General features: G+C 36.5%; 1 protein-coding gene across 3 annotated transcripts in view; it reads right to left on the minus strand.

Annotated features, from left to right (window-relative positions):
* OLFM3 (olfactomedin 3) overlaps positions 1 to 14,806 on the minus strand; it is a 61,245-nt gene extending 46,439 nt beyond the window's left edge. Inside the window, exon 1 of one of the 3 annotated variants that reach the window (XM_035538047.2) lies at positions 14,560 to 14,806. In XM_035538047.2, coding sequence (XP_035393940.1) covers positions 14,560 to 14,628 — 69 coding nt within the window. In that variant the 5' untranslated portion in view covers positions 14,629 to 14,806. The remainder of the gene's footprint in view (positions 1 to 14,559) is intronic. The other 2 variants (XM_050712382.1, XM_035538044.2) reach the window with 2 other exon arrangements.
* Between the last annotated feature and the right edge of the window lie 8,421 nt (positions 14,807 to 23,227).

A 23,227-nucleotide genomic window follows, 5' to 3' on the forward strand; every position in this document is an offset into this window, starting at 1 on the left:
TAACAGTCTTCTTTACGCTTTCACATATGGAAGTTATCTGTAGTTTATTCTGCCTACTGTATGATTTCCTCAGGAGGAAAAAAAAAAAAAAAAAGGACAGACACAAAAGAGGATGGCTTAGCATCTCCCAGGAACATGATTAAAGATTTGCTTCAAGTTCTTTTAGTTTAAAGATTGAGTTTAAGGCAAATCGATACACTGTATCCATTCATAATTATATATTCACTTACATATCCTATATAATAGTTATATAATAATATTAAATATAATAGTAATATATAACTATATATTATATAGTAGGCCCATGGTACAGTATTTGTTTCCCAGATGGACAAGAAAACAGAGATTGCGTTCTTGCTTTTCTGCGAGTACTGAAGCTCACAACTTTGAAATTATATGTATACATATTTTAATGAAAATCTAATAGAAAAATTGTCTTGAAAATAAACAAAATGAGTAAGATATAAAATAAGTAAGAATTATATATATATTTTTTTGTGAATATTGGTGGACCATCCCCTTAATATTTGCTTAAGTCAGTGCAATGTGAGAGAATACTAAGACTTAGAAATGCTATTTCATGTCTTGATAGCAGCAAAGAAAATGCTATCTCATCTTAATATAGTATTAGTGTTCTCATTTATGACAACACCTAATGAGACTTTGTTCCTTCTATTCATGAATATCCACCTATCTGTATAGACACATCTTTCAAAGATCTACGTAATTACAGAAGAAAAAATAAGCAAATAAAAGTGAAAAAATAATTTTAAATCTAAGCAGCTAATTATTTCCACTTATCCTTGTAAACGTATTTATGTAATTGTGCACATTATTTAAAGGTATGAATAAATGACTTCAAAGTCTAGTGTTGCATGAAAGTATAAAAGTAGTAGGAACGAACAATTTCTTCCTTGTTGCAAGCTACTTTAAAGTGATGGCTAAGAGAATGATAAGAACTTGGGAGCAGCTGTAAATCATACTGTGTAAGATTCTATTTCAAATACATTGTAGCTTGTTCCTTGCTTTGTTTGTTTTCTGACACACTTCTCAGATATATTTTGAAGAAAAAGCAATCACCCCTTGCTCTTTCACTCTTCCCTGCCACTGAATAGTACTTGGTATTTTCCTGCAAGGTTTCAGTGACTGTACCTTTTCTTTCCCTTTTTATCCTTGAGTCTATGCAACAAGTCAGAGACCCCTTGCCTATTTTCTCTACTGTCTGCCATAATTGTATGGAATTACTTTTTAGCAAGAACTTCAGAAGAATACATTTCCCTTTCCAGCAGTGAGTAAAACAGATATTGCTTTGTAAGTGTTACTTAAGTGATACTTACAGATTCTGATTTTGACACATTAGATAGTGGAATGAGAGAGATGTAATTGGTTCCACACAAACTTTGGGTGGTTTTGCTATAAACAATAGTAGGGAATATTGGGTATTCATATTCAATACCTGAGTATGAATAACTGGGAAATAAAAATTGCAGTAGTAGAAATGTTGTTGTATCATACTCTTCTGAGAAGTGCTGAGAAACACACTGCCAGCATAGTTAAAAATAGACTGCACTATATACTCAATATAAAGGTTGAGCAGATACTGTGATCTAAACAATTTAACAAAATTAGCTTCCTTTTTAACTAGAGTCAGTCTAAACTTAGAGTACTATTTTCAGCAACATTTCCATAAATAGTTCCTGGTGTGTAGCTTCTATGAATAATTCACAAATCTGAATACTAAAGTTTGAGTTACTCTGGATTGATAAGCCATAAAATGTATTGATATTTCTTTAACAAGTAGGCAAAACTGTACACATGCAAGTACAAATTATAAACTCATTTTCAAAAATATTTTACAATATTCACGTAATGTTCTCCTCTGTCATTAATTTTGCTTGCTTAAAAAGGAGCACAAATATTTTTAAGCTATGCTTGTTTAAAACCAGAATGAGTATTTGTGGAATATTTTATTTCTGGTTTTCTTCCTATCTACCATGGACACTGCATTAGGAAAGGAAAACATTGAATCACTTCATCTTTTTCATCCTCATTTTCTTTCATAGGCATCTTGCACTGATGTGCTCGTCCAATAGGAGATTATCTTTGATGGGCATGGGCCGGCTGACTAGTAATAGACACAGTAACATATTCTAACTCATGATTGATTGATTTGGAAGTGAGAAATGAACCTAGCTTTGCTGCTGTGGCTATTTGCTGGCCAAACAGTAATGTATTTTTAAATTAAATAAATCCCAGTTCCAATTTACTTTGGTACTGTAAAGACCTATTTTTAATATGCTCTTTTATTAATAGGTGAGTACCTTTATGAAAGACAAAACAGTCCTGAAGATATGTTTTTTCAGATACTTAAATTTTCAGTGTTTCCAGCAGAATTATTTACTTTAATCTCACACTATATCATTTGAGTTTCCTGTTATCATCCCTGCCCAGGACTATTCTTTCCACTGTTCAGTGTACTTAGTGCCTTTTTCACAGTGTGCCCACTGTTTAGAACATTCTGCTAACTTACACCTGCCATCCTTCTTCCCATCACCAGCTATCACTGCATCACAGTCTGCTATTTAAGATTGATTTTGTAGTCTACCCTATAGGGTAGTCAGATATCTCATGCATTCAGCATTTATAATGCAGGCATGTTCCAACAACATGCTTCAGAAGAAAAAAATTCCATGTGCCATGTGACAACTGAAGTAGCAAAAAAGTATTTGAATGCATTTGTCTACTAAGCTGACTTCCTAAGCTTGGGTTTTTGAGAGTGCTTGCAAGCTGTTAGCCTTGGGTATGGGCTATGGCTACAATGCCACATTACACCAGTTATGGGCATTTCACCAGGCTGCCCCTGGACCTTGGTTTCAGTGGGCGACAAACCTGAGGGGAGCTGCAAAGATGTCCCACTGCTCACAGGCCAGGTCTCTGACTGATCAATGAATAAGTCAAGCCTCCAGGTACACCCTAGCATGTATCTGCTCTTCAGTCTGGAGGCACTCTTTGTTATCTTGAGGTATTTCCACTTGCAGAAAGCAGATTTTGTAAGGCAAATTTACCAGAAACTATACTTATCATGCAGATTCTCACTTCAGAATCAGCGGTGCAGTTTAAAAATGTTTTGATATAAGAATACTGGAAAACATGCAGAATCCGCAAAAACTCTTTCAGGATCCTTTGGTGGAACCCTAAACATTATTTAAAATAATAAGGGTGATTATTTAAGACATTTGTTAAGCTCATGTTTAAATGGATGGTGGTAGGTATGCTGATCATAAGTTCCTCCTCTTATAGTCAATGCTATTTTAAGCAGGCTTGTGTTAAAGCATGGCCCCCTCACAGCAACAAATATATACATTGAGGGCAGCAATACCCCGCCTGTCATGAGACATTTTAGTTTAACTGATATTAATTGGAGTAACAGTTTCAGAGTTTGGATACATGCCCTTGCAAAGACAGCTGAATATCCTTCCAGTCCACTGAACAAGTTATCAGATCACTCTGTTTTGGCCTTTTAAAGTAAAATTAGACACGTATGGTGCGTGAACCAGAATCCATATGAATTCTTGACATCTTGGGATGTCTTTCTTAGTTACACTTACTTGTAGCTCAGAAGATTTGGTTTTAATTTTTATTAAAAAAAAATAATAAAAAAAATTAAGCACATGAAGTGACTTGGAGACAAGTGGAGGAATTTGTCAAAACTTAACAAAATGCTTAAGAGTCTCCCAAAACTGAAAAAGATCAAAAAGATTCCTGGAAAATGAGGCCATCCTTTGAAGGCAACTGGTTATGGCAGAAGCAAATGCTTAGCAGCTAAGAGGGTTTATAAGCAACACAGCTGGTCAGAAAACATTCCAAGATTGCAAACAAGGAGTATAACACTTAACGTTCTGGAAGGTGAAGAAGGGAGAAAACTAAGGGCTTTGGTATGAAATTAACTAATAATAGCATATTTTGCACAGAGGAAGAAGAAAAAAATAGAAAAGAAAGATATCACTTGTAGTAGTAGTTTACTTTCCTAAAAACTATGGATGTTTGGGAAACCAAAGATGAGATGATATGGCAAGTCTTCAGAACCTTAACTGAAATACATCACAATGGATAAGAAAACAATGATATTTTAACAAGAAAAATATTGCCTAAGAGACTAATTTCTGGAGGGAGGGAAAATAATTAGCAAGTGAAAAGATAACATCAGTGCTTAAGAGTTAAGGTCTATTAAGACAGTCAAATCACACAGTACAAATGATTTATGTCCAAGAATACTAATGAGAAAGTAAGCATTAGACAATACTTAATTGCATGTGCTTCAGGAAAATCCCCAAAGAGAAAATAAATGACTTTGTTTCTATTTAACAGAAGAATTGAGCAGTTAGGTCATATCAGGATTTTATCTTTATTTTATTAGTAGTATTACTTTTTATTTTTATTTTTAATATCTACCACTACTGTTGCATTCATTTGGAAACTGATTTGTGGATGCATTTGAGAAAACATTAACTGGTTGTTCATTTCCACTGTACGGAGATGAACTCAGAAACTTAACCTGCTTAACCTTACATCTTTATTTCTGCGGCATCCAGCCTCTCACAGGAATCAAAGCCTTGCTGAGTTAGGAAGGCACCTCTGGATGTTGTCTAGAGCATGGCTAGCTAGAGCAGGTTGCTCAGGGCTCTGTCCAGTCAGGTTTTGAGTAGCTTCAAGGATGGTGACTCCACAGCCTTCCTGGACAGCCTGTTCCAGTATTTGATCACCCTCACAAATAAAAAGGAAATATTTTTTTTTGATGGAGCACCAGATTGAATTTAAAGTAAGTGTAGCTGCTTAAAGGCATGTTAAACATCATACCTGTGGGTATTAAAAAGGAACTAGGTTTATCCCTCAGATACTAGCCAGGAGACGGATTCCAAGTCTTAATACTGATTTACTACTTCTGGTGTGTGTCAGAATTATCTTCTATTGAATGAGTCAGAATGTTCAGTAAGAAATCTAAGATCTTTTTTTTTTTTTAGCTCAAGATTTTATAGGAATGTTAGTAAAAAATGGAAGGGAGTTTTCAAAGTTGAATGAATCATTCAAAATTGTTTAGAAATAAACATACAGAGATTGTTTCAACTGCATACTCCTAAATAAATCTCATTTCTAAATGGAAGAGAGCTATAAGCAAGAGCAATTTATTCTATTTTTGACAGTCACCTGTGAATATAATCTGAATACCAGTAGCATCCGGTAATTTTTTCTTCTGTATACACAACAGAGGTGAACCTTATCATTAGTGTAGCTTTCTGACTTGTCAAATCTAAAGCTTAGCAAATCTGAATACTACAGCTACTGCCAGTATTACATCAAGATCCTTCTTTCATTTTCCCCGAAAGTTCAAGGCTCTCAGTATTGCCTAGTCGCTTCTTGTACAGTGTCTGTATCAGAGACATCTGCAGGGGTTTCTTTTTGCCCAGTGCAGAATTCCACAAACTATTTCCTAGTGACATGCACAAAAGTAAAGTTATTGGTCTGCACAGTCCTTTACCCATCTTGCTAAGTTCATTCCTGAAAGCACATTAAGTAACTGCTGTTCAATATAAATCAGTTACCAGAATAGCAACAATGCCCAAACTGAAAAAAGTGAATATAACATTGTAACTGACACTTTGAACAAGGTTTTTTGTGTATCTGAATAATAGATACTGATTTAAAAAGTAAATCAATGTGTGTATTATGAAGGGTAATTCAAAAGAAAAGTCTGTTGAATTATGATGATTCCATAGGAAATGTAATTTTACCTTGAAGCCAACAACCACAATTTTGAAAATTCTTTGAACAATGAAACTTATATTTTAAAATAATTCCTTGGCTAAGTTGAGGTGTCAGACTCAAATCTATTTTGCAGAAATCTTTTCTCTGAATAAGGTGTTTCCAAAAAGCTCTCAATTTGTTGTCAGTTTGAGGATTATTTGTGCAGGACGTATTGTAAATAATCCACGAGGTCATGGTTCTCCAGGAATGTCAGAACTTAGCAGTTCCAATTTTGTTAACCTTTTTTTTTGCCATTCATTTCTGCAGTAATCTTAATGATAGACTAATGTGATTATTACTTAATAACTGGTTTTTCTTTATGAATTTAGTTGTAGCTTTTTGTCAAGGTTATGTGACTTTTGTAACAGGACACTAGACTTAATTGGTAGTTGATTTCTCCTGATCTGAATTACCTATTAAATATGAAAAGTTCCCTACTTTATGCTTGAGAAGGATCTTGTTTGTTACTCTGCCTGATATGCATCTCTGTATTCTTCATGAAAGTGCCTATAAATACCTGCGATGACAGCAAATAATATTGATCTGAAATCTCATTATAAAGGCAAAACACTTGCCTAAATTTTTCATACCTTCATCTATATGATAATTCATATCACGCTTGAAGTTAAGATACTTCAGGGCATGGAGCTGAAAGGACCTTTACTGTGAAAACTAAAAGGCAGCAGGATCTGTGGTCATGTTTAGTACAAGCACTATATATATGTACTCTTGCAATGAAAAGGTTGAAGAATTAGCCAGCTCTTGCTAATATGCAACAAAAGAAGAAAAGCAAAGAACGAAACAAAAAAATGAGGAAAAAACACCCTCCAGCATTAAATGGCTTAGTAAATTATGATATGTAAGAGAGATTTTGCCTTTAAGACAATTTCTTTGTAATTTCTCTGCCAAGCTCACATGCCATAGCCTCTGGAAATTTTATGACCATGCAAACAGAATGAATGTCATAAGTATGTTCCCGTGTATCTTCAGAAATATTAAAAAGTTGAGAATAGTGAAATAGAAGACCATATCTCACTTCTAAAAAGGGTAGTGCTGTGTTGATTTAGTGCATTAAAATGGACAATGAAAGGTTTGATGAGTTTGGTGAAGTAGAGGTGGAACAGGGATGGAGCAGGGGGTGATGCTGGGCCTGGGGCAATTAGCAGTGTGGTGTTGCTGGGGAACTTCAGCTCTTAAGAACTTGGATTCAGTGATGGGTTAACAATAGATACTTTGAAAATAATGATCTGCCACTAAGCTACAACTAATGGGCTGTCTTTACTTCTACGAAATAAGAACAATGAAACGCCTATTCAGTTCAGGGGGAATAGACCTGGTTCACTTGGACCCAGACCAGCCAAAAATGAAAGCAAATTAGCTCACATGTTGAAAAGCAGGTAAATTTCACTACAAAATTACATCTAATCTAAGAAAGCTAATGGAGTTGTTGGAATTGCAGTCTGTATTCTGTGTATTGTTTGTTTCTTGGTAAAGTATCTCAGTGTTACAGCTACACTCTTTACTTTGTGTTTTCTTGGAAAAGTCTCAATACTGTATATTGAAAATGCTCAGAATCTTATTAGAAGGTGGATTTGTTAGAATACTATGTAAAAGGCTATATGGACAAATGAATAAGAAAAAAATAATTGCAGTACTGAGGCTGGGACTTGCACAAACCAGTTTAATTTGAGTAAATAATGATGTAGTAATATATTCTAAATACATTGAAGTTTTATTTCTATAAAACCAATTTTAAAATTAATGTCCAAACTCAAATAGCATTTACAATTTTGTATGTGGAAAATGATTTAAATGCTTAGTTATCACCTTGAAAGCAATGCATTGAAACACATTTTATAGTATTTTCCTAAAGCAGGAGTTCTAAAACAAACAAACAAAAACAACAACAAAAAACAATGGGTTCATTAAAGTATCTATAAACTGCATTTTTTAAGAACATGCACCAATAGTTGAACATTATTTACAGTGTAGTAATAGGCACTTAATAATAGAGTTCACGAAGCTGCAGCCTTCTGAACGGAGTCTTTTCCACTTGTTCTACCCGTTCCCCTTCCCTTATGAGTTACTTAACAGCTTCAGGAGTATGTTAACAGTATTTCCCCAAACCACGGGAGTGAAGCGGGCTACTTGCTTCCAGCATTTGCTTAAGCTATGGTTCTGCTGATGAAGATATGTTTTTCAGTGAGGTAATAAATAAAAAGATTAAATCTGCATTCCACAGTTGCAAAGATTTGTTTGGTTAGATGGCAGTGCAGCAGACAGATGACTTTGTTCTTGAGGGAACTGAAGGATGAAAAAATTACATTTGTGTTATCTGGGGCTGCTTTAAGTGGTTTAATTTAAGTGAGAAAGGCTCAGAAGGGGGGTCAGAATGTTAAAATTATTTTAATTTTTCTTGAGGAAGAAGTTTTAATAAATAGTGGATATTTTGTGAATAATTGCATATTACATTTTTCTTTTCTGTGGAGAAAAAAAAAGTACATACGGAAGCAGCTAGGTAAGAGTTTACAAAATTCCATATCTGCAGGCCTGGTATTTCCTATGCAGCCTACTTTTGGCTATAACTGAAGTTCCAAGTTATGATTGTTTAGTGACTTATGACAAATACGCCTGGCTGTTTATTTTGCTTTTGTGATAAGTCAGCTTCTGTCATGAAATTGAAGACGGTATAGGATGGTATGGAAAAGCATATAGTATGTGTGATACCACAATGAAACTTTAAGGAATCAAATTGCTGTGTATACCCTTGTAGCCATCATTAACACAGAGTTCTGTCCTTAATGTTAACTGCTTATATCACCAACATTTTGTGTTCAGTGTCCCCTTCTTTAAGTATGGAAGTTTTGTGGTATGTTGAGTTCATTAATATGAATCACTCATATTGTGAGAAAACATATTAGGAAACTATTTCTAGAAGATGGTCAGTAAAAATGAAGACTATGGGTCATTTAGTTTTAGTCTACACAGAGCTAGCTAGACAAATGGTAATGATTTCCTTTGTCCAGTACATACAACACACGGTGTTTCCCTGTTTATAAAGAATCTTTTAGTCCTGCTCCCAACAGGGATAAAATAATCTGTGTTACTGTAAATAAGGTTACATGCCTGTTTTATTTGCATATTAAACAAGTTATCTGCTGGCCAGTAGTCCAGTTTGCCAAAAAACAAGTTTAAAAATACTGAGAAGTGAGTAATAAAAGCAGGACACAGTTACAAAGTGCCTTATAATTTAGTATTCTGGTGTCTGTTCTTTCAGGCAGAGACATGAATCCTCTAATTCCAGATAAAGCAAGGTTAGACCTTAAACACCTTTAATGACAGGAATAAAACAAAGACACTAAAAATAGTAATATTTTTGAAATAGTTTCAAGTGATCTGGTAAATTATGCTGCTGATAGGAGTGGAATTACCTTTAAGATTGGAACCACTAATGAAAATAACTGAAGCTGCAGTCTGTGCCCGGAGTGAAGTGCCTCTGATTTCTCTATGCTCTGACATAACAGGTAACATCTGAGTTCACTCTCCTTTTTTCTCAGATACATCTCTCAACACTGTGCTCAACTTTAAGAAATAATTTAAGAATTGTCCTGGGCTTCACCATCACCCAGACATTGTAATGTGATTTTTAAATTCCCAGAGGCAAATGCTCACTTAACTTGTCATGCTGGATTCCTTCATCATGAATTAATTTTATCTCCTTTATCTCAGCCTGTGAAAGGTATCAAGTGGCCATCAGTGGTGGATGGGTGTCCTTCAGATAAATAGATAATGTGTCATAATCAGAATTGTCAAAGTTGCAACTTTTTATCAGTTTCTGAATAAGAGTTCTACGCAGAATTGTATTGTCAACACAATACACCTTCGCACTTTTGTTTTACTAATATTCTTACTTCTTGGATAAGATGTGCCATACTTTGCAGTTAATAGGCAGTGTGTCCCAGAGCAAATATGATGAACAGAAGAATCAACTTTCTGAATTGGTGGTAAAGATAATTTAGTACTGAAGTAAGAGGACTTATGTCCTCTAGAAAATTTATTTCTTTCTAGTATTAGGAAAATTTCCCAGTTGACTGAATAAAGGAATGGCTAAGATATTTATCATCCATTTTTTCTTCTTAGCAAACTCACCAAAAACATAATTAATGCCAAGACTAAGTATATGAAGATTGATGCTGTGCACTTCAAGGGTTCTTAAGAGATCCCCTTGTGAACACATTAAGATCATTATCTCTTAGAAAAATAAAAAGTCAGTAAAAAAAGCTGAAGGAGGCAGATTTGGAGCTGTCATATTTTGAAAAAGACCTATTTGAAAAATGACGGTCAGATCAGGTGAACAGTAAATTGTTGTTCTGCAGGTGCACCAAGTGCACATTTATTAGCTGACCATGTGGAAAGTAGTACATATGACCTCATTATGCTAAACAAGTACAACATAAGCTCTTTGATCTTCTTTGGGCATTCTTGAAGTACATAAAAACATCTAACTCTTGAATGTTTTTCCATCTGTAAAGCTATCTATCTGTTCCTGGATGCTGGCATTCTCCTTTGTGGAAAGAGTTCTGTATTTAAACCCAGGCACACAAAGTCCTCACTTTTCTCAATTTCATCTTAGACAAGAAATCTACTGCCCTGTGAAGTGAAGCAGTACAACAGATTGATGTTCTTGTGAAAGATGGTCTTCAAAATGCTTTTGCTGAAAAGATTTACACAAGGAGTTTTAAATTTTACCTGGTTTTCAGTGAAGATCCAGTAAGAATGCCGAAGTGATGCCCTGAAGCATTTGTGTCATACTAAAGTATTGAAAAAGGGTATTTCAGTGCCCAAAGTAAACTGGAGCCTCTCTGAGGACTTCCTGTTCATTTCTTAATAGGTCTCTTAAGAATTGCAAGGATTTGAACTGGAAATTTATAATTGCTCAATCTGTAGGCAACTAGAAACACATTTTTAGAGCTATAGCTGGGTATTGTTTCAATAGCTATTAAACTGCATTTCTGCAGCCTGTTACCCATTGACTGAAGTTACTAGACTGAGAGTAACATAACTGGAATTACACCTGGGAGAAGACATAAGACACAGACAGCTCTGGACTGTTCTTCACTGGGTTTTGAATCACATTGCTCAGAAATGTTAAGGCAAGAGTTGACCATATTCAGCAATTTTTTATTTAGAGCATTCTTAAATCCCGTAGGTTAAATAATTATATACGATTTTCATATTGACTAATGACTAGTACTGTGGAAAACAGTGTCAAGTAATTTCCAAAAAGGTAATGAGATTTCCACACAATTTTGCGGTGTATTATAGTACTATGACTCAGTATTTCCAACAAAAATTGCGTATTATGGTAACCCTTGTTTTTACATAATATCCTTGTTATACAGTCTCTCAGTAAAGATGAATTAGCTTATACTCTGAAGCAGCATTAAAGTAATGCGCTCTTCCTACAGAAAAGTTCTGTTGGTCTCTGGGAAATAGAAGGATTTTAGCAGCTAATTGTGTAGTCTGCTGATGTGTGAAAATTGTGGATTTTTGAAATCTAGAAACATGGCTATTCCAAAGATCAAAATGTGAAAGTTATGGGTGCACTCAAAAATAGTTAACTTTTCAAATTTGCTTTCATTTTTTTTTATGTTAATGCTCCCAAAGATCCTATTATCCCAAGCAATGAACATAGACAACAGATGTTTTTTGCAACTGTCCTTAATGATACTATACATAGCTCCTGTTTGGGATTGGACCCACCAGTCTTCCTTTGAAACACTTCTTTTGGCAAAGTTCAAAGAATAGAAACCCACCAGGTGTAGGACATACAACCATTATAAAAGCTAAAGGCATAAATTTTATTAACTGCATGGAAAAATACATATTTTTCAGATCTGTTTAAATCTTCAAAAATCAAACTTAAAAAACACCATCTAGACTTGGCAACCTGCTGAGCTTGTTCTCTATTTGGTGCAACATTACATTACTCTAAAATGCTCACTTGGTTATACTGCTGTGGTTATTTGGTTATAGCGATGAAACGATATGGCCAGCAAAATAACACTTACAAAAGAAGTCCACTTTGTATACTATGAAGGTCATTTCAGAAAACTCCAGGCTTGCAGAAAAGCAGCACAGAGATGCCATCTAGCAGTAACTCTTAGAAATTTCCTAGTACTTAGTTCATTCTTTCAAGATACTGCTTTTGAGTGTAGGAAAAAGGAAAGATTTTATATTCCAAGTCTTTTTACATAGTTGGCTTCCTGCTGAATATCTAATCATCCTGCTGGAAATAAAACTTTACTGAAACACATTATAATGAATAATTATATTTCCTTGTATTTTTCAGTATAAATACAGAGCAAAATTAGAATCAAATTAACAGATGTGACATTTTAATAAGTGTCTTAAAATTGATATTCTACAATTAGCATTAAGAGTATTTAAAATTAATCAGTAGTGAGCTGTCTTCCATTTGTTAAAGGCTAATTTCCAGAGCAGGTCAATATTCTACATCAAGCTTAGCAGACAAAAAGAAAAAAAAATACAACATGGGCAATAAATTACTGTGATTGAAATAAAATTTTAATGTGCCAGAAAATTAAGAATAAATTATACATATTTTTAGCATATATTACCATAAGATGGCGATACTTAAATACTTTACAATGAGTAGATAACGTAATAAGTTTAGCATAAAAGCCCTGTCATAGTAAGAGTGACTGTGGACAACAGTCTTAAAAGTCAGTGATAGCCAGTGCTATATCAAAGCTTTTTTTTTTTTCCTGGGAATTCTTAAAAGTAATAGATCAGTTACAGAAGTTACTTGGATATTAATTATGCAGGACATGAATAGGAATGTACTGAGGCATGCTTTGGAACATCTGGCATGATATATTTTCATTTGTGTGTGTGTGTCAAGGGCATGTAAAAAGTTGTGTGTCTACTCATGAGCATGTTGCACAATTTTTTGTAAAAGAAGGAACTGATCATCTCGTTTCCTATGACTAATTTCACACGATATATTTGCTTCCAAACCTGCAGGGCAGAAAATTGTTATTCCATTTAGCATAAAGTAAGCTAAATAACTGAGCACTACTTCCATTGTTAAAGTGATTTCAATCATAACTTGTATTTATTTGCTGAAAACAAACAAACAAAACCACAGACCTTGTATTCATTTTGCTTACATCATTTTTCACAGAAATGTCAACAAAACTCAACTATTATCTGCTATGTAGCACCTTTTCATATGCTTAATGTGGAGTAGTATCTTAATCAAGGATATGAATAACCATTTGTTCTCCTGTTTTAATTTCTGAAAACCCAATTTATCTCTGATAAACAGCAGACTTGGATTAAGGGCTTTTGTTTTTACATATTCTTAAGGACTTTAGAGCTTCTGGCTCATGACCTCTTCACAAAGTTAAAAGGGCCTGCAATGAACATTTTAATATCCCTGAAAATGTCACATACAGCAATGACTAAAAGGCCATTTTTCTGCCCTCTGCACAGTATGCCACAGCAAAAAGGACTAGAAGCAAAGTTTCAAAGATAATTTATGCAGTTCCATTCCAGTGGCTCATCTTGCTTTTCAGTGCTAGATGGTAATAGACACCTACGATGGAACATTTCTTTCCAGTGTTATTATGGGGCATCTCTGACACCTAAACTAAGCAGAATTCTGCCAGCTGAAGCTCATTTGCTTCATTAGTGGTTTTACTCTTCTGTGGATAGACAGTGATACAAATTGTGTTTATCCTGCCTTCAGGCAGTCTCTTTGCCTGCAACAGATCTAAGTGTACCAGAAGATGGAGAAACGACTGTGGAAACCTGTGATTATAATGTGGCCATGTGCTCCAGTTCACACAGATGTGGAACTCCTGTTCACTGCCTGATGAGTCTCTTTGCAGAACACAGAGATAGCCGATGCTGTCAAATAGATGCTATTTAGTAACATATGGATATAATTCATTATTAGCTAATGTTATTAATCCTATATCATCTCCTTTTTCTTCTTTTATGTTGTCACCATATCTTATGATTACTGCAGCTGTAAATACGTTTTTCACTAAATTGCTTATTAAGTTCTGTCTTCACATTTTTTTAAGAGGAATACCCTTTTCATACTGTTGGAAATTCTGTGCATATTTTATATGATTAATTCATTTATTTAAAAGGAAAAACAAACTGTCAGAAGAGCCAAATACTGTTCCATATTGCTGTCTGGTACCTAAGTGGTACCATTGAGGTGACATTCACCCGCACAGATTACAAATCGTGGCAACATGGAACGGACTGCTGGGGGTGATGCCTGCAGTGCTATAGGATTTTCTTCCTCTCGTTACTTTTTTACGATGCTCACGGTTACAAGATGGCATGACACCAAGAGGCGGATGGCAAGTTGTAAGTTCACGCAGCACTACAGACACCGCAGGCCTGCCGGATTTTGCTCATCGCAGCAATTAAGCGGCGCAGCACGGTTCTGCTCTTCAGCGATTTCACCTAGAATCGCCCTGGCCAGCCGGGTCGCGCAGCTCAAGCACACCAATGCCTTTTCGCCGTGGCTTCGACATCGGACTCGGCATCTGGCAAGCTGAACGCTCCCGAGAGCGGGGAGCTCCGGGGGAGCCCGGCTGCGGGGCCGGACCGCGCGGGAGGGAGCCGGGGAGCCCGGGGCCGCTACTTCTGCCGCGATCCCCCCCGCCCCGGCCCGCTGAGCCCCGTCAGCCGCGGCACCCGGCCGGCTCCTACCTGGGAAGGGTGGAGGGCGGCCAGCAGGGACAGCAGCAGGAGCCTGGGGACGCTGCCGGGCGCCCGCATCCTGGCGCCGGGGCCGCCTCGCCTCGCCGAGCCGCTCCCTCACGCCGCTCCCACCGCGGGCACCGCGCCTCCCGCTGGAGCCCGAGTGGAGGCGGCAGCGGCAGCCGCCCGGGGGACGCTCATTCCGCGGACGGGCGAGGACGGCGCTGCCCGTGGTGCCGGAGCGGGTCTGCTGCCCTGCCCCGGCCCGCCTTCAGCCCGCCCCGGCCCGCCCCTCCGCCAAACTTCGGGCCCGGGAGGCGGTGGCGCGGATGCGACATCATGGCTGCCGCCCGCCCGCTGCCCGCCGGCCCTGACGCGCCCTCTCGCGGGGTGGCTCCTGCGCACCCGCGGCCGTTACTGTGCCCCCCCCCCCGGCAGGCACTGCTCGATGTACTCGTTGGAGTACTGGCTGCCGGTGTGGTCAGGCAACGCTAGCGTGCACGCTGGGCTCTGGGGGTGCTCCTCCTGCCCACACACAGTGGTCCCTCTGCGCGGTCCCTCTTCCACAGCTGCAGGAAGGGGAGCAGCCAAGGCTGCGAGCTGCCTTCCTCAGGTTGCCGCCACACAGCTGAGTGAAGCCCAAATCTAAGTCAATGCTTGTAACAGCACTGTCCTGTAAGCACTGGTAAAATATGTTACAATTTTAATTATTTTTCCTCGCAGCACTCAAGTTCACGACCTATAGTCAGCATAATCTTAGATTTCATACGTTATTAGTTCTCAAATAGGCTGGGGCATGCCTGAGGTGGAGCTGGAGTGCAACTGACCGATCTCTCGCTCAGTTTCACCCACAGGCTGTCTGAGGTGGCTTCTAAAGGCCTGAAGGCAGCTGCAGCGCCCTTGGTAGCAATCCACCTGAAGAAATGAGCACAGCAAAGTTGGGTACCCCCAAGGCCTTGGTAGTGTTCAGTTCTTTGCTTTCTCAAGGACTTCTCTCCTACAACTGTTATTGGTATTAGTTAATTTTAAGTATCTGTTTTATATACGTATAATACTGAGGTCATGTTTTTTAAAAATCTGATTTGGCTAGAGAACTTAAGCCTAGCTGATCATCAGAAAAAGTGAGTCTCCCTGCTCACTTTATCCTAGTAATTGAGGACCAGGAAACATTTCTTCATTCTTTCCTCACAGCTCTATCCTATAGCAGCAATTCTAAATGCTGTTGTGAACTTAACAGTGTTTGCTGTTCTATTTGAAAGAGCCCTGGGTCCTGGATACGGTGTAAGATTTACTAGCTTTTATTTAAACATGTACAGCATTTCTAGTATTCAGTGGTAGCAGACATCCTTCTCTTCACCAAAACTAACCTGAGGGTAATTTAAGTACTCACAGAGTGGAAATAAACTTGGAACTGTAAGATGTCATCTTTTCTGAGGGATTGGCACATTTTTACTACTTGGGGCTGATTGGGAAGAAAAAGTTTCCGTATTTTCCTATTACAAGGTGGTTGGAGCACCATTCCTCTCTCTTTAGGAACTTGCAGGAGGCTTCCTTTTCATCTTCCCATGAAAGGAGAGGAAGAAACAGCTGCTAACTGGGGACTGAGCTCCTGTGTGCAGGCAGTAGAAACAGTAAGTAGGTAGAGGATTATTTGGCTGCATCCCCGTTGTTTTGGTTTGATTTGGTTTTATCGGCTGGGGTTGTAGGAAGTGAAATGAAAAGAAGCTCCCTTTGTATCAGGCTTTGTATTAGGATTAAAGAGGAGAGAAGGGAATCTGATTCAGGGAAACTAATAAGACAGATCTGTCACTTCTATTGTGAGATACAAATGAGTTTTCCAGTTTTGCATGGCAAAATGTATCAGCTTTACTGTTGGCATGTGTTTATTGTTGTTGTCGGTTGGTTGGTTTGGTTTGGTTTGGTTTGGTTTTGGTCTTGATTAGATGTTAACTTCTCTGCGGTCTACATTTTCCCTTTGTACTTTTTCAGCAGTTACCACAGAAAAGCCAATGCTGTCATGGATTTTCAGGTGCTGTGTAATCTTAACAAAGAAAATAGGATCAAAAATATTCTTAAAGAAAGAAGAAAAACGTCACTATAAAAATAAAACAGCAATGCAAAATATTATTTAAGGATGTTTTTAGGTACAATATGTTGGTGAGTTCTCAAGTCCAGGAGAATGTTTTGGTTAAGTGCTCATTAGGATGAGTATGAAAATGGCACTGTTTTCTAACCAGTTTCCAAGTCTACAAGATTGGTGTCTTATGTCTTCAGGAGTTAATACCACTGCTGAAAGACACGTGTAACAGAATCTGTTCTGCCCACATGCTATCTGGAAGGATTGTATATCAGTGGCATAATAATTGGATCAAGGATGCCAGTTTTCACTACAGTGATTTATTATCTTTCTGCGTCCTGAATTTCTTCCAGGATAAAAATAATCAGGTTTGCTTTTGTGAGTGACTCAAAATGTATGTTTTATGGTAAGATGACTCAGAGAAGACTTCTTTCAGTCATCATTGTCTTTTTCAAAGATATGGTCTTAAATTTCCATGCAAGGTAGATCTGCGAAGTGTGGATCAAAATAATAATAACAAAACCTGCAGAATTTATGAATGAGTTTCTATTGAAATTCCAATGCCTACAATGGAAAGATAATACCCTCTGATACAGAGTCTATTATAGAGTTTCCATCTATAAAGAAAATACAGAAAGATACAGAAAGGAGACTGGTTTCAGCCATTTCTATTCTCTATGAAATAAGGATAAGAGCATATTAAGGGGATAGCTGCATATATGTGGCTTCAAGTAAAGGTAAAGTAACAGTACCAAAGCACCAAAACTCTGAAAGTTCTCCAAAGGATGAAGTGAATGGTGTTTTCAAAATAGCCCATTTCTTACAAAGAAACAAGAACAAAAAAAAGAAACCAAACCAACAACAACAAAAAAACCCACACATGGATTCTAAAACCACAAAGGCAGATATAAAGGTATTTAGAATTTTACTAGAGTATGTCAGTGACTAATTCTCTAATTTTCCCTTCTCTTTCTTCCTCTACACTTTTTCCTCTTCCCTTCCTTCCTTCCTTCCTTCCTTCCTTCCTTCCTTCCTTCCTTCCTTCCTTCCTTTTTCCCCCTAGTTTATCGTAGATGAAATTGGCAAAATGTATGAACTATTAGTCATGGCATGCAAACTTTCTGAGGAGCTTCAGTAAAGCTCTATGTTTGTCCACTTCCTCATGCTGCTTGGAACATCTGTCTGAAATCAGTAAAATATTGAAGAGTACAAGTTAAAAATAAAACAAAAGGTTCCCAAGGTCCCCGAAAAAAAGTGAGACATCAGATCTCCTGAGCTCTTCAGATACTTTCACCTGTTATGGAAACTAATCATTTGTTTGGTACATGCAAAAGCACCAAAATGTGTTTTAAAGGGATACATAAGGATGACAAAGTGACCCAATTCTATTCTGCTTGATTTTAACAGTCCGTTACAGAGAAAAAGAAACTACCTAATAGACTAACTTGTTCATCCTCCTGCAACCTGACAAGTAATTTCTGAGTCAGAAAAGACTGCAATCAGACTAGTGAAAATTACTAGCAATTTGCTACCTGTAATATTTGAGTTTGTTAAAACATCTGAAAAATTAAACAAAATTCAAGCTAATATGAGAAGGTTTTGTTTTTGCTGTGTCTCCTATAGTGGCAAGGGAATACCTCATTCTGAGGATTTCCTTCTAACAAAGCTTTTAATCATACCCTTAAAACCTATTAAATTCTATCTGTATGGCATTTCTTCTTGAATTCTTTGTACGGAGACAGTTGCAGTCAGGGTAAAATACTCAGTCTTGAGAAAGAAGAAAAGAGATATCAAAAGCTTTCCTGCAGGCATCAATGACAGCGCATTAGCAAAATGGTGGCAAGCTGAATACAGCTTGTCTAGACAGTGAAGGATATTCTCAGTGTGTGGCTAGAGTTATAACATCTTCTTTTTGACACCGTATTGCAAGAAGCATTGCTAGCAGTTGGAATAAAGACAGATACTTGTTCACTTGGGTACACTGGAAACTGAAGTTGATAAATTGGGGGTAGGTACTGAATTATATATAAGTATGCTCCAAGTTCTGCAATCTGAATTTGACAGCTCAAAAGTACTGACTGGAACTATGATAAAAGACAGCATACATACACATATCTATAAAGATACTCCTAAAATTATTTATGGCAGGTCATGTCTGAAAGCTGGTTTTAATTGCAGTGCTATTAAAGGTTTTTCTGGAAAAGAAAATATTTTATAAAATCTATCTATCTTATACTCTCACTGATTATTTTGTGGGTGTTGAATATTCCACTAAGTCAGGAAGGTAGTCCAAATTTGGAATTTCAGGCATTCTCTATGTTTATGATAAGGATGAAAAGTTTAGGAAATTGGGAAGAGAGGGATTAAACACTGACCCTGTTGACTTTAATGAAGCTGAAATGTCCTTGGAGAGCATTATTACATCTTACATTAAAGAAAAGATTTTGATTCAAAGAGATGAATGTGAAATAAAGATGAAAACAAAATTAAATTACTATTGACGCAGAAGCTAAACTTCTGTGATAGGTGACTACATTTGTAATAAACATTATAGAAACAGATTGCTTAAAGTGTTGTAAACTCAGGTGAGTAGAGGATTCAGTAAAGTACTAATTCATTGAGTTTAGTGAAGAGTACGTAGATGTTAAATGAAATACAGAGACATTGCAGGTATGGGACAGAATTCTGGACTACTGTAAATCATTAAATTTGCCTGTGTAGATTTTACCATCATATATATATATATATATACATGTATATATATATGTATTGACCAAAGTTCAATTGCAGTACCAGGCTTTGTTGTAATTATTTAAAAGCACACATACTTAGAAGAAAGATTCAGTCATAATTATAAATTATAGTGCAAACATTCAGATGAATTTTATGTTCTGATCTGTTTTAAGGTTATGTGTGTTATCTTCACACCTGATATTTTTCCCCCAAATGAAGAGTCAGTGCATCTAGTGTCCTATGTATCTCTTCAGTGCAGAGATTTCTGCTGGACTGGAGAAAGAATAGTTTGCATAGGACGTGCCACAAAGACAAATGAGCTTAATATGTGTTTTTTCTGTAATACAGTATGCCATTGCTTTGATTTTTAATCAGTTTCTGTTTTAAAAAGAATGTAGCAGTACAGAGCTCTCTGTGGTACTATTGCAGTATTTGTGGTTCTGTCCCATATAGCCAAGGATGCTTGTTATAGCTGATGACATAAACTCAGGTGCTGTAATGATAATTTTTTAGTTGACATGTATTAGATATTTTAATTCCAGCTGAATGCTAGAATGTAACTGATCTGGAAAAAAATCATTGTGTAAGCTGATGCTTACTGGCATTCCCCTGGTGCTTCTGTAGAGCTTGATTTTGAATACTGATGTAGGAAAGGTATATATTGGTGTTCTCTTTGAGATCAGTTTAAGAAGGAAGACAGCTTTTTAAAGATAAATGTGAGGAAGAGAAGGAAGAGAAATATTTAAAAAAAGGTCTTTCAGTTTACTTCGTACAACATTTGTCAGGTTCTAATGCAAGTCTCTTTATAAAGTGAGTTGATGTGTTTCCTGGTAGTTATCAAATGGTATCTACTATTCTTCATCTGTGAGGTTACCCAGCTTATACACTTTGTCACGAATGAAGAGATCTCCAAACTGGTGCCAGGCAAGTCTCAAGGCAGTGTTTGCTGTGCTCACTGACAGATGTACTGGGTTGTCTTAACAGCTCAGCAAATTCAGAATCCCACAATATACGATGTAATTTGTTTTCTGTTTTCTTATTACAATATAAAATTTAGGAGACCATAACTTTTTCTTTTTTGTTTGTTATAGATATGTTACATTCATCCAGTGTTACCCCAAATACTTTACTGTTGTTTCTAGTTTTGTTTTGATTTTACTCCTACCCAGTTTCACAGCAAGAACAGAGGAACAAATTAAATGATTCCGTTCATTTCAATTTCAGTCAGAGTATATTTTTATGGATCAATATAATGTATGTTATATAGCTTTAAACAGTTATACCCATATATAATTTTATGTATAAATAGTTTGGGGCCAGTTTGTGATATAATATTATTTACAGGAATAATAGTGTACAAATCACTCAGTTTTCTAAGTTTTCTAATTTGATGTGGTTTCATTGAAAATCAAAAAGAAAAAAGATTATGGAAAGAAAAAAAATTGGTGATATCAGGTATCTCCTTTTTTCACGAAAAAAAGGTAGTCTGTAAAAATGGTAACAAGCTTTCTCATAATAATTTATTTTATTTTTTTTAAAGTCAAGCCAGAGGACAGCTTTTTAAATCAGGGTGACACTGAGGCTTGGCAAGTGAGGTGCATAAACTATGAACTCCTTTGCTCACATCTGCACTGCATGAGTGTTCCCATAAATCTCATGAGCTTTTTGAATATACCCTAGCTCTAGCTGTTAAGCTGTGAGCTCAAAACCAAAGTTTTAATGAATACTCTAAGATAGTTTCCTTTTCCATTTTAAACATATACGTCAAAAAATGCTAAGATACTACCAGTTCTCTTACAGAACCAGAAGACTGTCTTTATTTGACTTGTTAAATAAGCTGTGAATGAGGGGTTTGGTAGCATATTTCTTGGAAGGCTGTACACTACTTGTCTTTCAGAGTAGTACAAATCCCTTGCTGTCATATTCAGCAGATGGCAGCATGCATGTTAGTCGACTGGGTATCTGCTCATATCTTTAAGCTGCCATGCCATATTGACTCACAAAGTAATTAATTTGTCAATGTCTTTAAGGTCAATCGCACTGGAAGCTTCCTGTCTGTTAATGTAGAAATATCATCTTTACCCTGAGGGGGCACTGTCACAGCAGGTAGGAATTAATCATGGAATTATATCAGTTTATTCCTAGGATACAACTGTACTGGGAAGAGGAAAACATATAAAACCACAGGATTGCAATTCAGGACCACAGCAGTTAAAACATTAAAACAAGGGTTTCATGTTTGCACTTGTGCATATCAGAATCAGGGCCTGAGGATTATGCAAAGCTCATGAAAAGCCATGCAAAATACATATGTCGTGACCAAACAAATGTCTGTGTGTGACTTTTTAAGAGCAATGCCTGTGTGCTTTGAATTAGGCCAGTTTTTTTGTGACATGCCAGATCAAGTGTGGTGTAGTTGCCTTACTATCAACCCCTGAATAAGATCAATGAAAGCATATGATAACTGTTTAAGACAAACTGTCAGGTAAAACAAACAAACAAACAAACTTTTTTTCTGATACAGACAGGGCATTGAGAGGCTTTGCATATTAGTGTTCATATCAGCCTTGCAGAAACAGGAATAATGGGATACTGAAGACAAAATCTAGAACGATGTGTGAATTTTTCAGCTATGGTGAATTTTGGCCAGACCTCCAAAGGTGAACATGCAAGAAGTGAGGCTTTTAACGGTTGCTGAATATTGGAAAATGTGCTTTATTTAGAACTAAATGGATTGGCCAGCCTTTCATGGGAAAAGGGACTCTAAATGAGATTATGTAGTACCCTGTCCAACTGCATCTTGAAAGCAATGTGGGCATTTATGTATCACTTTAATATCCTCTTTGTAAATCGCACTGTTTCTAGCCTCAGTATTTGCAATCATTATTAAAAATGAATCTTAGAAATGGGAGACATAATGATTTTTTTTTGTAACAAGAATTTTTGATCTGTCAGTGACCTCATAGAAGTTTTGTGAAGAAAAGGCAATTGAGAGTTATGAATCTCTCTCTCTTTGTAAGTTACTGCATTGCAACTATCGCTATAGAATAAATATTTACGTTTAAAGAGAACAAGCTGAAACTTTTGGAATTTCAATTTCATAGAGAATTGACATTTGTTTCTTTCTGAAATCAAAATTTATACAAAACATTTCATTCAAAACTACATTTCAGCAAACAGGTACAATTTTGTACTATTATTGAGTTTGGGAAGATGTTTTACAAGTAGCTCTCATGGACTTTCTATTACTAGGCACTTCCTTTTAATTCCTTAATTTTTTAGTGACGTTTTTAATTTTAATAATGCTTTTAAGATATATATTACATATTGTTTTCCCAGCCAATTGATTTCTGTAGTTAATATGGAGTGTGAGTTTAGGTGAGTCTTCTGTAAAAGTCAAGAGTAAACTATTATGGTAGCTTTGACAGCATTTAGGTTGTACAAGAGAAAAATCAGTGTTCCTGTTTTTATACAAGTGTAATAATTTCTTAACTAATTAAGGAAGACTGGAGGGAAAGGAAAGCTTTATTTAAATAATAGCTTCAATTTTCCTTATACTTAAAAGCAAATATTTGCTTTCTCATGTTTGAGCCTGTTACGAAATAAATGCTACAGTTCAGAATATTAATGTAGCATTAGAAGAATAACATGAAGAAAAAAAAAAACAACAATTGCCTATAGACTAGGAACTGCTTAAGTCTATTCACAGTTTTGGTTAAATCATTTGGCCAAAAAAAACCGCAACAGTGTGGACCACTGCAAGCTTTCAGTTAGATTCCATTATACCTTTCACTCAAAAATGCTGAGATGCTTACAATCAAATAGGTTCTTGGCACTGTCTAGATCAATATTACTGAATATTTTGCT

The sequence above is a fragment of the Cygnus atratus genome, chromosome 8, assembly GCF_013377495.2.
Source record: "Cygnus atratus isolate AKBS03 ecotype Queensland, Australia chromosome 8, CAtr_DNAZoo_HiC_assembly, whole genome shotgun sequence".
Classification (NCBI taxonomy): Eukaryota; Metazoa; Chordata; class Aves; order Anseriformes; family Anatidae; genus Cygnus; species Cygnus atratus.